This window comes from Giardia intestinalis, chromosome 2 (genome assembly GCF_000002435.2).
Source record: "Giardia intestinalis strain WB C6 chromosome 2, whole genome shotgun sequence".
Taxonomy (NCBI): domain Eukaryota; phylum Fornicata; order Diplomonadida; family Hexamitidae; genus Giardia; species Giardia duodenalis.
The window spans coordinates 1,461,891-1,476,131 of NC_051857.1; the positions used below are offsets into that span (position 1 = coordinate 1,461,891).

General features: G+C 54.1%; 6 protein-coding genes across 6 annotated transcripts; 2 read left to right on the forward strand and 4 right to left on the reverse strand.

The window, feature by feature from the left end:
• Positions 1-96: 96 nt before the first annotated feature.
• Positions 97-1,440, forward strand: GL50803_009058 (TAP42-like family protein; the record flags this gene model as incomplete). The annotated part of the gene is made up of 1 exon (XM_001705835.1): positions 97-1,440. The coding sequence occupies one exon, from the start codon at positions 97-99 to the stop codon at positions 1,438-1,440; it is 1,344 nt and encodes a 447-aa protein (XP_001705887.1).
• Positions 1,441-1,479: 39 nt separating this feature from the next.
• GL50803_009057 (uncharacterized protein) lies at positions 1,480-2,319 on the reverse strand (the record flags this gene model as incomplete). The annotated part of the gene is made up of 1 exon (XM_038046398.1): positions 1,480-2,319. One exon carries the CDS (start codon positions 2,317-2,319, stop codon positions 1,480-1,482), a length of 840 nt encoding a protein of 279 aa, XP_037901763.1.
• A 50-nt stretch (positions 2,320-2,369) lies between these two features.
• Positions 2,370-3,182, reverse strand: GL50803_0014850 (uncharacterized protein; the record flags this gene model as incomplete). The annotated part of the gene is made up of 1 exon (XM_001705834.1): positions 2,370-3,182. One exon carries the CDS (start codon positions 3,180-3,182, stop codon positions 2,370-2,372), a length of 813 nt encoding a protein of 270 aa, XP_001705886.1.
• Positions 3,183-3,355: 173 nt separating this feature from the next.
• Positions 3,356-13,036, forward strand: GL50803_00113677 (Coiled-coil protein; the record flags this gene model as incomplete). Its single annotated transcript, XM_001705831.2, has 1 exon — positions 3,356-13,036. The coding sequence occupies one exon, from the start codon at positions 3,356-3,358 to the stop codon at positions 13,034-13,036; it is 9,681 nt and encodes a 3,226-aa protein (XP_001705883.2).
• A 59-nt stretch (positions 13,037-13,095) lies between these two features.
• GL50803_007009 (Adenylate kinase family protein) lies at positions 13,096-13,857 on the reverse strand (the record flags this gene model as incomplete). Its single annotated transcript, XM_001705830.1, has 1 exon — positions 13,096-13,857. One exon carries the CDS (start codon positions 13,855-13,857, stop codon positions 13,096-13,098), a length of 762 nt encoding a protein of 253 aa, XP_001705882.1.
• Positions 13,858-13,960: 103 nt separating this feature from the next.
• On the reverse strand, positions 13,961-14,221 carry GL50803_007007 (uncharacterized protein; the record flags this gene model as incomplete). Its single annotated transcript, XM_001705829.1, has 1 exon — positions 13,961-14,221. One exon carries the CDS (start codon positions 14,219-14,221, stop codon positions 13,961-13,963), a length of 261 nt encoding a protein of 86 aa, XP_001705881.1.
• Between the last annotated feature and the right edge of the window lie 20 nt (positions 14,222-14,241).

A 14,241-nucleotide genomic window follows, 5' to 3' on the forward strand; every position in this document is an offset into this window, starting at 1 on the left:
TGGTGAGTAAGTTATTAGGTCCACAAGTTAGTTTTCTGGCTTCGCTCCAAAAGATGGATAACGATCTCATAATTTTATTTAAGGTTTTTAATAGCTATGGACGGTACTCCAGTGGAGCAAGCTGTTGATGGGATGTCAGGAATGGAGCTTCTCTGGCTCGGCCTGGTCGAATATAAAGAGCTGCGGAGGCTAGGAAAAGATGAGCGCGAGAAGGCTCTCAAGGGCGTTTTGCAGAGATTTGAGCTTCTGACTACTAGAGGATCGGCTGAGCAGCGGTTAAGCAAAAACGAGAGCTCTAAAGAGCTAAACGAGACAAATATTCCGTTTCTGCTTGGCTACTACTACGTTGGGAAGATACTGAATGACTACGTCCATGAAAACCGTTTAAAGGCTCTTACTGTTGCATCCAATAACTTTGTCATCTTCCTAGAGATCCTCACCGATTATGGCATGCTGTCGCCCGACGAGGCTGCAGAGGTTGTTGTGATGCAGCAGGAGGCCGGACTTGGGGGAGAAAAGGATGAAGTAGACGAGATGATAGAACACGTAAAGCCTCAGCAGGGAATAATGAAGGCCCTGGCTACTCGCCAACGCGCCCAGCAAGAATTTCGAGTTCAGCAGGAGGCAGAGGCGATGCACGAGGAGATAGCCAAGCTAATGCAATCGACCAAGCGCGCAGATTATGACGCCGCTCGCGATCTTCTAGAGAAATATCTCCGTGCTCTCGTGCTTTCTGCGAAGTTTGGTGCGCTGAAAGAGCTCAAGTACCTTTACGAAGAAACGCGGATGCTATCATTTGAGAAGAACAACCCGGAAGAGGCGGAGCGCATCCGAAAAGATCGTATGCGATATGGGGCTCCCGAGAATACTGCAAAGAAGAGCATCAACATGGTGTCACTGACCGAACAGGACATTGCAGTCATCGACAAGAACAAGCCCATTCAAATATCGAACGCCGAGGATCTGAAAAGGCTAGAGGTCATCAAGCAAGAGGCCCGGAAGCAGGGTGCGTTTGTGCCGAAGGACTGCATCGAACTTCTTAGGGAAGGCAATGAGGCTGCTGCAGTTGCTATGGGGCCTACCAAAGCGGGCCTCAGCGGGATTGCTACGGCTTCCAACCTCACAACGCAAGACGTGCTAGGTCAGGCAGACGGGCTCCGCCTTAACGCAGAGCAGTTTACTGGCTTGAATCTTGTCTATGGGGGTGGGAATCCTTATACAGGCCAAATACCCGGTGACCCTAACGGGGACCATCGCAACGTGGTCTATAAGGTGTCCAGGACAGAGACAATGCAGCCAGGGACGAAAGACGAAGAGCCTGATGAAGATAAGCCTCCTTCAGACTACTCGGATGACGAGGAGGTGCACAGACAGCGTAAAGACGATGACGAGAACGATGGAAGGAAGAGAGGCTGGGGGAATCGCTATAGGCGCATGTAAGTAAACGTAGGGCTTTCTGTTAAACGTCGCTATCGACTGCTAATCCATGAGATTGTGCAGTATATTAGCTTTACCCCGTATGAGAGCGAGCTCCCCCTCTGTGAGCGTGCACTGGAGGTATGTCTTGCTTTGCGTTGGGCCCCTTGTGCAAGCAATACATCGGGAGTTGATCAAGCTCATAATTGTGTCATCAATATCAACAGCAGACAGCAGCGTATCAGTTTGCAGACAGCTGTACGCTTGAAAACATGCCTTGAGTCTTGCCACAGACACACGAGAGGACCTAGTACGACCGTTAGTTGTTGTGTGGCTTAGGCTCTGCTTGAAGCTCTGGCCCTTTCGCTTGAGGGTTGTCCTTCCGAAGCGGTACTCGTCCTGGCTGGGACTACTGTGCATGCAAATGTGCAAGATTGATAATAGAATACACTGGACACGGGTCATATGACCGCAATACGGAGAGATAGGGGAGCAAAAGGAGATGACATTTTCGTTAATGCTAGCAGTGATGAACCGAGGAGCTTCCAAAGTAATGTAGTCACATCTTTCATCAGTTGGGCGTCTTGAAGCTGCGATGAAAGATTTTCCACTAGCCTGTAAGGCCAATATCAGCTCATTGAGATTGAAAACACATACATCATCGAGGAGAAGAACACAGGTACACGGGGCAGCAAGCACATGGGCCTCTAATTCCTGGATGCTGCGGTACATGGCGCAATATAGCATTTCTGTACAAGCAACACGTGCATGGACCGCCTGGAGAACTGTTGTCTTTCCACTAGAAGCTTTACCAACCAAGACCATCTGTAGCAGGATGCCGCTACGAGCAACCTCAGATGTGAGGATCTCTAGATGCCGCACTGCCTCGCTAGCAGTCAACATATATTTACTTTTCCATGCCTTACACCCAACACCCGTGTTTCTGGTTAGGTTTAAGACAGAGACGACCTAATGTGAAAAAGCGTGTTGCTTACAAAGCCCAGCTCTTTCAGTGTCTTCCCGCTTAGAGAGGTACGAGAGTAGAGGACAGAGGCCGCGGGGTACCATAGGCTTTCCGTTTCCAGAAGTTCTAGGCTATCAAATAGAGCCTCCATGGTCTCGTCAACCCTTATGGAGACTTGCTTCGGGGCCCCACCGCTTGTTTTGATGGCCTTGACCTTTATAACACCTTCAACGACAGCCACTGTTTGGAGATCTGATGTATTACGAACACAACAAGCAGACCCCGAGCATGCAGCGGTAGAGTCAGTGTGTTCTGGGAAAACATCCTCAGAGCTTCCCAAGGGACCGTCAGACTTCATAGCGGCTCTCATTTCTGTGTACTGCTGCTGCATACGCTTGCAAAGCTCCTCTGACTCATGCTTTCTGGCCTCCATCTCATAACGGATGCGGTCATGGAGCTGAGCCTTCATATTCTTTTCCCTCTGCTTTTCCCGCTTGATTTCCTCAAGCTCCGCTTTTTGTCGTCGTATTCTTAACTCCTCTGGTGAGAATGATTGGGTACCTGGAGAATGAGTCGAGACACTGTTCTGCGTAACTCCCGAAGCAAGCGGGCTTCCGCTAAGCTTTGGATCCTCAGGGGCTGGCTCCTTCTGAACCTCGTCACCCATCTCTGTAGGCTGCTGTGCGGCTATATAGTCTAAGATGGAGTCTACGTCATCACCTGCAGACGCTACTGCGTCGCGAACCAGCTCCAAAGGGAAGCCGTATGTCTCATGAATCGTGTTTATCAGCTCCTCGGACATGGGGAATTTTTGGTTGGCAAGGAAGGCCAAAAGGAGTTTTTTCGCCGACAGCGTTCACATGTAATTGCAAAAAGTTGCAGAAAATTAACGTGAATCCGCGCAGACCCTTGCTTTGCAATTTCAGATGATGTGTTCAAAAGTTTGTTTCAAAATGTTGCGGAATCCAAAAAAGGATGAACCCGTTCGACCTTACTCCTGCATCGATTCCCTTCGTCCATGCGAGTGACAAGGCGGCCATGCTTCAGAGCGTGATACCGTTAGCAGTGGCTAAGGGCGTGGCATCTAATGCAGACACTCTTTCGGCGACAGACATCGCCATTGCGGCACGTGAGCCGCTACGCAACGCAAATCCGAATCCAGATGCCAGTTACATACTTACCCTGACACGCTACTATAAGCTTATGCGTCCAATTGCAGAGCACGCAAATGACCACGACGTTCTGCGCGCCACCGTGGCTAACCCCAGCAAGTGGGTCTCTGAGAACGTATCTCTCGAGTGCTCCTCCATTGCCGGTGAAGCAGTTGCTGCTGCAATTAATCTAGCTGCAGCAAAGATTTTTAGTGGAATAGGAAATCACTACGACGCGACTAGGTTCTTCTCGGAGGCCGAGGCTATTCTGCAGGAGGCTGCTACGCTAGCAGAAAGCGGCCACCTATGTGGATTTTTAGGCCCTACTCATCTCCGGGCGCTGGCTTTGTTTGCCCAAGCACAGTCTCTCGAGAGCACTGCCGTGAGCAAGATCAACAAATTGGGTGCAGAGGAAATAGAGTCAACTGAACTGCAGACAGCCCTGCGTACGCTCACCGAGGCTAGTGCTCTTTACGATCGAGTTTTCAAAGACCTGGCTCCGACAGCCTCTTCTTCTACCGTTGTTGCAAGCACGTCTCTCTTTAAGGCTAAGCTTCTCCCTGCTCTTGCCAGATACGTCGTTGCGAATGCCTACTTTAATGGGAACAGGCTTTCTAATACCGCTACTGAATGCCGCAGGGCCTCTGAACTTCTTACCGTCGCACAAGCCGCGCTGGAGCTTACTCCTGACCAAGAACGCATGACTTCTGAGCTGGCCACGGCAATTATCGGCATACAGAGCAACCTACCCGTGGCCGGTGTCGATGACGAGGCACAGTTATATGATCTTCAGAGGATGACAGAGCAAGATTTCCGTGAATTCAAGCAAGCATACGGCGCACCAACAGATGTTCTACCTCCGTGGAGAAACGATTCTTCTCAAGACACTGCGGCTCTTAACGAATTACGCCGCATTGTGGCCAGCAAGGACGATGAAATTCAGGCACTTAACATCTCGTTACGAAACGCGCAGCTGGAGCTTCTCCAGGTATCTTCTGGAAGCGTTCTCAACACAGAAGTCACGTATCTTAAGGGTCTTTTGGAGAAGGAACATGAAACCGTGAAGTCACTTCAAGAAGCAGCAGAACTTAAGAACAAAGAGGTGGATGCATTGAACGAAGCCCTTAAGCAACAAGAGGAGATGGTCAAGTCCCTCTGTGAAAGTATCTCTCCATCTGCATCCCGCAAGAATCTCAAGAGCCCAGCTGCGGGGGATGCGTCCACCCGCGAGGCAGACAGGCGAGAGCGCATGATAAAGAAACTTCAGATGCAGGTTATGAGTAAGGACATTGAGATTAATGAGTTGAAGTCTTCTCTTGAGCTAGCGAACAGCGGCATGTTAGCCTCTACCACCGGTGCGACGACAGACGAGGTCGACGCTCTCCGAAGGGACATTGCGGCTCTTCAGAATGCTATTGATGATAAGGACAAAGAGGTAAAGTGGCTAGAAGACGAGATTCGGCAAAAGGATGATACGATGATAGAATTGCGGGGCCGCACGGAAAGTGAGATAGAGTCCCTCCAGGAGACAGCCGCCAGCAAAGACCAGGAAATTGCAAAGCTCGAGGCAGAATTGAAGAGTACCTTGCAAATGATCCAGGCCCTCAAGAACTCTGAGGCTGATGGCGCTGGTGCAACAAACATACTGCAGCGTGAGAAGGCACACCTAGAGGATAAGTTGCAAGAAAAGGAAAATATCGTAGCAGAATTAAACGAGGCCTTAAGAAAAAAAGATTTAACGATTGCTGAGCTGCATGAGAGCGCTGCAGCTCAGCAACGGAAGGAACAGGAGACAATCGACTTCTACGAAAACCTCAAAAGAGAGCAGAATCAAGTTATCTCTGATCTGCGAAGCTCGCTCTCGGCTAAGCAGGCCACTTTAGCCATGGCAGAGGAGACTGCAAAGACACTAGAAAGTGAAGTCCAGTCGCTAAAGAGTGAAGTGGACGCTAAGACTATGGAGATAGAAAGCCTCCTTGCTATGTCGACGAGCAAGGCCAACGATATGGACCAGACCATGGAAGAGCTCCAGTCATTGAGGACCGAACTGCTGGCCAAAGAAGGAGAAATTCAAACCCTTAGGAACCTAATCGAAGAGAAGGAAGCAATAATTACTGATTTACGGATGACAGAAAGCGAACACCAGAACAAGTATACTACTCTCCAAACCACACTTCAGCGGCTGAATGAAGACCTTCAGAGCAGAGACCGTCAGATCGTTGCACTTTTAGAAGAAGCAGAGGCAGCAGCTGAGCGTCAAAAGGCGAGTCAACATCTTCAGGAACAGCTCCAGAGGCAGATTTCTCAGCAAGATATTGTAAGCAAAAGCGTCCAAGAACAAGTCTGTATGATGAGCGATGCTGCCTGTCGGGCCCGCTATTTAGAGGATAAATTGGCCACCAAAACATACGACGAAGAAGTTTTGCGTACTATGATACAACGTGTAGAAGATGCCGACCGAGACAAGGGGAGGACTATCGAGAGTCTGAGAACGGAGATTGAGTTTTTGCGCAGTGAACCTAAGTATCAGCCAGACGACAGATCGGGTCAAATAGAAGCACTGGAAGACAAGATCGTAGCGTTGAACACACATATTCGGTATCTTACTAACGAGCTACTTCAAAAGGAGCAAGAGCTAGTGCACTTAGCTAATGACGATAAATCAGCTGAGACAGACCGTCTGAAGAAGCTTCTTATTAGTCAGGATGATGAGCTGAATGAGCTAAAGGAGAACCTGTTCCTTCTTAGAGAAAAGGGAATAAGCGATGGAATTCTTGACGGAGAACCCACGATGGTTCCTGCAAGCATGCTTGTTAGCAAGCAAGAGGAGATCGATAGATTAAAAGAAGCCTTAGAGTCTCTTAGCGCAGAGGAGCCGATTATAGTTACCCGGCACGAAGAGCCAGAAGAGGATATCTCTAGTCTTAAGAAGCAGCTTACTGAGCTCACCGGACTGGTTGCCAGTCAAGCCGTCCAGATTGAGGGTTTGAATGCTCAATTAGCCGATAAAACACGTGACCTTGACACTGCCTTGTATGATGTCGCAGTCTTAAGACGTGCATTGCGCGTCATTGAGGATGACTACAGAGATTCTGAGCGCAGTCTTGACCAACTCGAACAACAAGCTGTCAACATGAAGGATGCTTATGAGTTATCTCTTGCAGCGCAGGTAAGTCCTATTGGCGTTCTTGAAAACGAGCTCCGAGCACTCAGTACGCATAATCAGCAATTGATAGACGTCATTGATGAAAAGGACGGTGAGATTTCACGGCTTCATGCTTCTGTTATCGATGCTATTTCTGCTAGCCAAGTTGTAGTTGCTCCTCCCGATTTCTCCAATTTGCTCACCGATAAAGACGCCGAGCTCGAGCGCCTCCGCACGCTCCTCGACCATCCCCCGGTTGAGCAGCCCGTAGACGACTCCCAGAAGTACCGGGACGCGATCGGCTTCCTCAAGGAGGAGCTTGCCTACAAGGACCATGAGATCCGCCGCATGAGGGCTGACAGCGCGCCCTCCGAGGTCGCGCAGATCGTTGACGCCTCCCTCAAGCAGGCCCTGGCACAGAAAGAGGAAGAGGTGGCGCGCCTCAAGAGCGCCCTGGAGGATCTCGCCTCGGACCACATCGGCCAGAAGACCGGCGAGCCCGACACAGCCGCTCTCAAGGCCCTGCAGCAGGAGATCAGCACAAAGGACGACGAGATCCAGAAGCTCACCGCTGTCATCGCTGCCATGCCGCGCACCCATGAGCCGCAGGACATCACTGACGCCGCAGAGCTGGTGCGCATCCTTGAGTCCAACCTCGAGAGGGAGAAGGATGACACGGCTGCTCTTCGCGACGCCCTGCGCAACGCAGAGGAGAAGAACAATGAGCAGCTTCGCGAAATAGATGATCTTCGTCGGGAGCTCGACGCGCTTCGCAGGGCGGCTCCCGTCGAGCCTCTTGCGGCTGCAGCCCCGGCCGACGACGACCTTCTCCGGTCGCTGCGCGCAGACAACGAGATGCTGATGGAGGATGTCCATGATAAGCGCCAAGACATCAAGGTTCTGGAGCGCAAGCTTCTTCAGGCCAAGGACGTCATCGAGGATCTCAAGGACGCGCTCGTCCGCGTCGAGCCCGCCGAGCTGACGGCCATTGCAGACGGCGACGCGGAGGACATCGGCCGCCTCCAGGACCTCCTCGAGAACATGAAGCAGCGCGAGAAGGAGCTCAACCGCTTCTACACCGACCTGCTGAAGCAGACCCAGCCGGCACAGGCACCAGAGCCCCTCACCCAGGCAGACTTCGAGCGGATCCTCTCCGAGAAGGACGCCGAGCTCGAGCGCCTCCGCACGCTCCTCGACCATCCCCCGGTTGAGCAGCCCGTAGACGACTCCCAGAAGTACCGGGACGCGATCGGCTTCCTCAAGGAGGAGCTTGCCTACAAGGACCATGAGATCCGCCGCATGAGGGCTGACAGCGCGCCCTCCGAGGTCGCGCAGATCGTTGACGCCTCCCTCAAGCAGGCCCTGGCACAGAAAGAGGAAGAGGTGGCGCGCCTCAAGAGCGCCCTGGAGGATCTCGCCTCGGACCACATCGGCCAGAAGACCGGCGAGCCCGACACAGCCGCTCTCAAGGCCCTGCAGCAGGAGATCAGCACAAAGGACGACGAGATCCAGAAGCTCACCGCTGTCATCGCTGCCATGCCGCGCACCCATGAGCCGCAGGACATCACTGACGCCGCAGAGCTGGTGCGCATCCTTGAGTCCAACCTCGAGAGGGAGAAGGATGACACGGCTGCTCTTCGCGACGCCCTGCGCAACGCAGAGGAGAAGAACAATGAGCAGCTTCGCGAAATAGATGATCTTCGTCGGGAGCTCGACGCGCTTCGCAGGGCGGCTCCCGTCGAGCCTCTTGCGGCTGCAGCCCCGGCCGACGACGACCTTCTCCGGTCGCTGCGCGCAGACAACGAGATGCTGATGGAGGATGTCCATGATAAGCGCCAAGACATCAAGGTTCTGGAGCGCAAGCTTCTTCAGGCCAAGGACGTCATCGAGGATCTCAAGGACGCGCTCGTCCGCGTCGAGCCCGCCGAGCTGACGGCCATTGCAGACGGCGACGCGGAGGACATCGGCCGCCTCCAGGACCTCCTCGAGAACATGAAGCAGCGCGAGAAGGAGCTCAACCGCTTCTACACCGACCTGCTGAAGCAGACCCAGCCGGCACAGGCACCAGAGCCCCTCACCCAGGCAGACTTCGAGCGGATCCTCTCCGAGAAGGACGCCGAGCTCGAGCGCCTCCGCACGCTCCTCGACCATCCCCCGGTTGAGCAGCCCGTAGACGACTCCCAGAAGTACCGGGACGCGATCGGCTTCCTCAAGGAGGAGCTTGCCTACAAGGACCATGAGATCCGCCGCATGAGGGCTGACAGCGCGCCCTCCGAGGTCGCGCAGATCGTTGACGCCTCCCTCAAGCAGGCCCTGGCACAGAAAGAGGAAGAGGTGGCGCGCCTCAAGAGCGCCCTGGAGGATCTCGCCTCGGACCACATCGGCCAGAAGACCGGCGAGCCCGACACAGCCGCTCTCAAGGCCCTGCAGCAGGAGATCAGCACAAAGGACGACGAGATCCAGAAGCTCACCGCTGTCATCGCTGCCATGCCGCGCACCCATGAGCCGCAGGACATCACTGACGCCGCAGAGCTGGTGCGCATCCTTGAGTCCAACCTCGAGAGGGAGAAGGATGACACGGCTGCTCTTCGCGACGCCCTGCGCAACGCAGAGGAGAAGAACAATGAGCAGCTTCGCGAAATAGATGATCTTCGTCGGGAGCTCGACGCGCTTCGCAGGGCGGCTCCCGTCGAGCCTCTTGCGGCTGCAGCCCCGGCCGACGACGACCTTCTCCGGTCGCTGCGCGCAGACAACGAGATGCTGATGGAGGATGTCCATGATAAGCGCCAAGACATCAAGGTTCTGGAGCGCAAGCTTCTTCAGGCCAAGGACGTCATCGAGGATCTCAAGGACGCGCTCGTCCGCGTCGAGCCCGCCGAGCTGACGGCCATTGCAGACGGCGACGCGGAGGACATCGGCCGCCTCCAGGACCTCCTCGAGAACATGAAGCAGCGCGAGAAGGAGCTCAACCGCTTCTACACCGACCTGCTGAAGCAGACCCAGCCGGCACAGGCACCAGAGCCCCTCACCCAGGCAGACTTCGAGCGGATCCTCTCCGAGAAGGACGCCGAGCTCGAGCGCCTCCGCACGCTCCTCGACCATCCCCCGGTTGAGCAGCCCGTAGACGACTCCCAGAAGTACCGGGACGCGATCGGCTTCCTCAAGGAGGAGCTTGCCTACAAGGACCATGAGATCCGCCGCATGAGGGCTGACAGCGCGCCCTCCGAGGTCGCGCAGATCGTTGACGCCTCCCTCAAGCAGGCCCTGGCACAGAAAGAGGAAGAGGTGGCGCGCCTCAAGAGCGCCCTGGAGGATCTCGCCTCGGACCACATCGGCCAGAAGACCGGCGAGCCCGACACAGCCGCTCTCAAGGCCCTGCAGCAGGAGATCAGCACAAAGGACGACGAGATCCAGAAGCTCACCGCTGTCATCGCTGCCATGCCGCGCACCCATGAGCCGCAGGACATCACTGACGCCGCAGAGCTGGTGCGCATCCTTGAGTCCAACCTCGAGAGGGAGAAGGATGACACGGCTGCTCTTCGCGACGCCCTGCGCAACGCAGAGGAGAAGAACAATGAGCAGCTTCGCGAAATAGATGATCTTCGTCGGGAGCTCGACGCGCTTCGCAGGGCGGCTCCCGTCGAGCCTCTTGCGGCTGCAGCCCCGGCCGACGACGACCTTCTCCGGTCGCTGCGCGCAGACAACGAGATGCTGATGGAGGATGTCCATGATAAGCGCCAAGACATCAAGGTTCTGGAGCGCAAGCTTCTTCAGGCCAAGGACGTCATCGAGGATCTCAAGGACGCGCTCGTCCGCGTCGAGCCCGCCGAGCTGACGGCCATTGCAGACGGCGACGCGGAGGACATCGGCCGCCTCCAGGACCTCCTCGAGAACATGAAGCAGCGCGAGAAGGAGCTCAACCGCTTCTACACCGACCTGCTGAAGCAGACCCAGCCGGCACAGGCACCAGAGCCCCTCACCCAGGCAGACTTCGAGCGGATCCTCTCCGAGAAGGACGCCGAGCTCGAGCGCCTCCGCACGCTCCTCGACCATCCCCCGGTTGAGCAGCCCGTAGACGACTCCCAGAAGTACCGGGACGCGATCGGCTTCCTCAAGGAGGAGCTTGCCTACAAGGACCATGAGATCCGCCGCATGAGGGCTGACAGCGCGCCCTCCGAGGTCGCGCAGATCGTTGACGCCTCCCTCAAGCAGGCCCTGGCACAGAAAGAGGAAGAGGTGGCGCGCCTCAAGAGCGCCCTGGAGGATCTCGCCTCGGACCACATCGGCCAGAAGACCGGCGAGCCCGACACAGCCGCTCTCAAGGCCCTGCAGCAGGAGATCAGCACAAAGGACGACGAGATCCAGAAGCTCACCGCTGTCATCGCTGCCATGCCGCGCACCCATGAGCCGCAGGACATCACTGACGCCGCAGAGCTGGTGCGCATCCTTGAGTCCAACCTCGAGAGGGAGAAGGATGACACGGCTGCTCTTCGCGACGCCCTGCGCAACGCAGAGGAGAAGAACAATGAGCAGCTTCGCGAAATAGATGATCTTCGTCGGGAGCTCGACGCGCTTCGCAGGGCGGCTCCCGTCGAGCCTCTTGCGGCTGCAGCCCCGGCCGACGACGACCTTCTCCGGTCGCTGCGCGCAGACAACGAGATGCTGATGGAGGATGTCCATGATAAGCGCCAAGACATCAAGGTTCTGGAGCGCAAGCTTCTTCAGGCCAAGGACGTCATCGAGGATCTCAAGGACGCGCTCGTCCGCGTCGAGCCCGCCGAGCTGACGGCCATTGCAGACGGCGACGCGGAGGACATCGGCCGCCTCCAGGACCTCCTCGAGAACATGAAGCAGCGCGAGAAGGAGCTCAACCGCTTCTACACCGACCTGCTGAAGCAGACCCAGCCGGCACAGGCACCAGAGCCCCTCACCCAGGCAGACTTCGAGCGGATCCTCTCCGAGAAGGACGCCGAGCTCGAGCGCCTCCGCATCCTGACTTCAGATAATGCCACCTTTTTCAGGAAGAAGCTGGCAGCCAAGGACGCGGAGATAAGAAGGCTTATGTCGGCTGCATCTCAGCCAGATGAGGCGTCACATGGAACAGAGTACGATGTTGCCGTATTGCAGAGTGCTTTGACTGTGGCTGACGACATCATCAATGATAAGACGCGAGAAACTGAAGAACTCCAGAAGCTCCTTGATGACTTACAAGAAAAGCTTCGAGATGTGGATGAGAATAAGCTTTATGAAACCATCGACATGCTTAGGAACGATGTTGACCGTTTAGAAAGATGTCTCAACGAGCGTACTAAGGAACTGAACTCATTCAAATCTGCGATGCCTCATGATAATGTTCTTGCCAATGCAGTGCAGAGAGAGAAGGAGATCGAAAGGTTCTACAGAAACCTCATTGATAGCAAAGACGTTATGATTAACCAGCTTAAAGCTCTTCTGTCTGCCGACACTGACGATCTCCTAAGGGCTCTTCGAATGGACAATCAGACTCTGGCTGAGGACGTGCGAGACAAGGCCAACAGTCTGCAAGATACTACAAGAAAACTCCGAGATGCCATGAACACCATTGACAGGCTTCAGTCTGAACTAGCTCATGCACGTACTGATGAACTGGACGACTCTCGTCCTTCAGAACAGGACTCACAATCTGATGGCTTACAAGAGCTACAAAGAATTATCCAGGCCAAGGATGAGGTCATTTCGGACCTGCGGCAACAGCTAGATACAGCAACTGATACAACCGTGGACACTGCTGAGCGTATACGCGTGCTTGAGAGCAGTCTAGCAGAGGGCTCTGCTCGCGAAAGAGAAGCACCGGCGATCATATCAGATGACGTTACGTCTCTTACACAGAAGATAGCGCTTCTTCAGGACGAGATTGACGAAAAGCAGAACACAATCGAGGCTCTTGTCGGAGCAATCAAGGACTTTAATGAGGCTAATGCTTCTCTAAGACAGTCCAAGATAGAGATGGAGGATCAGGTCAGATATATGCGGCAGGCTCTTGAAAACACCCAGGGTGCCATGAATCACATGCTTACGTCTGCAATTGGCCAGAACAGCGAAGTGGCAGCCGTGCTGAGCCCTCAGCTAAGCGCAATCGACGCAACGACCAACATGAGCGCTCTCGATATGCAGCAGAAGATTAAGTATTTGACCGACGAATTGAACAAATCTCGCCAGGAGGTTGACGACATGAAGAAGGCCTTTCAGGAGTCAGGCTCTGTTGGGGGGAGCAGCTATGAGATTGCAACGCTACGGAAGGAAATCAATCGTCTCAACAAGGAGTTGGATAGATACCGTAGCGGATCCGTTGTTACACCGTCGTTCAGTAGAATCCAGTGATAACTTGAGTCCTGGATGCTACTTTTTGTGAATGTATGCTGTAGCTTCTGTTTACAGTCTCAGTTTACGCTTTCTATGGTGGGGCGCGTGTTAGGGGCTCTGCTCATTGTGTATGCAACCCTCTCTGCTTGTTCGTCAATGATTGCTGGCCCGCGAGGAAGAACCTCGTTGGAGCTATTCTTCACCGTCCCGGCCCCAGTAATGATAGCCATTACACGCGCCTCGATGTCCTGCATGCTCAAATCTGTGCAGTCAATGACACGGATACAGTACTCGAATACCTTGAAGTACGCTGGTCGGTTTATTTTGTAGACATCGTAGCGCTTCTTCAGTTGATCACGCTCCAGCTCACTTGCAGATCGGGAAAGCACTGTGTCCAGCGGAAGCTGAAGGTCTATTACCACCGTGGGCAGACAATCTGGGCTGATACGCAACGAAAAGGCCTCCAGCTCAGAGGAGGGAAAGTCATCTAGGACCCAAGAATCGTTTGAGCACTGCTGGAGCTGGGTTCGAACGGACTCGATAACCTCTGTGCTTCCTAGAGTCTGGTTATTCCGTTCAGCGCAGATCAAGCGGCCCCCAAGCCTCTTCGACAAAAGGCTGCACATCGTGCTCTTTCCAGAGCATGGCGGGCCCAGTATAATGACTCTGTGCGTTGTCTTGCAGGTTGTCTTCGCAGGATCAAAGTAATTCTTCAAAAATCCGCATGGGTTGTCAGGCTTATGTATGGCGAGGGCCTCCATCGCTTGCTGGAGCTTGATGTAGATCTGCCGCTCCTCTAGATATTCGACGATAGCGTCATCTGTAATTTTGGCAGCCATTTTTGTTTTCTGTCAACTTCTCCCTGTACAGCGGGCAATACTCGGTGCCTCAGAAAAAAGCACCCGCACAGTTTACAAGACTCAAACAGGTGGTAGAAGAATGTCAATCATCCGCATTGTTCTTGGCCTCTAGACGCATCCTTAACTCAGCGTTTTCCTTCTTTAGCTCATTGATCTGATTTGTAAGACTAACAATACGGTCTTCGCCAGAGCATCCAAGGTATTGTGCAATGTACTCCAACGCATTTGGTGGCTTCTCGGCCTCTTCATAAAGAGCCACAAACGCCTTTGTAATAGCGTCAGACACGCCGGTCCTTTGAAGGAAGCGACGGAATTCTGCGCGGCGTAGATCAGTGTCAGACATTTTAAAAATATTTTAGATTC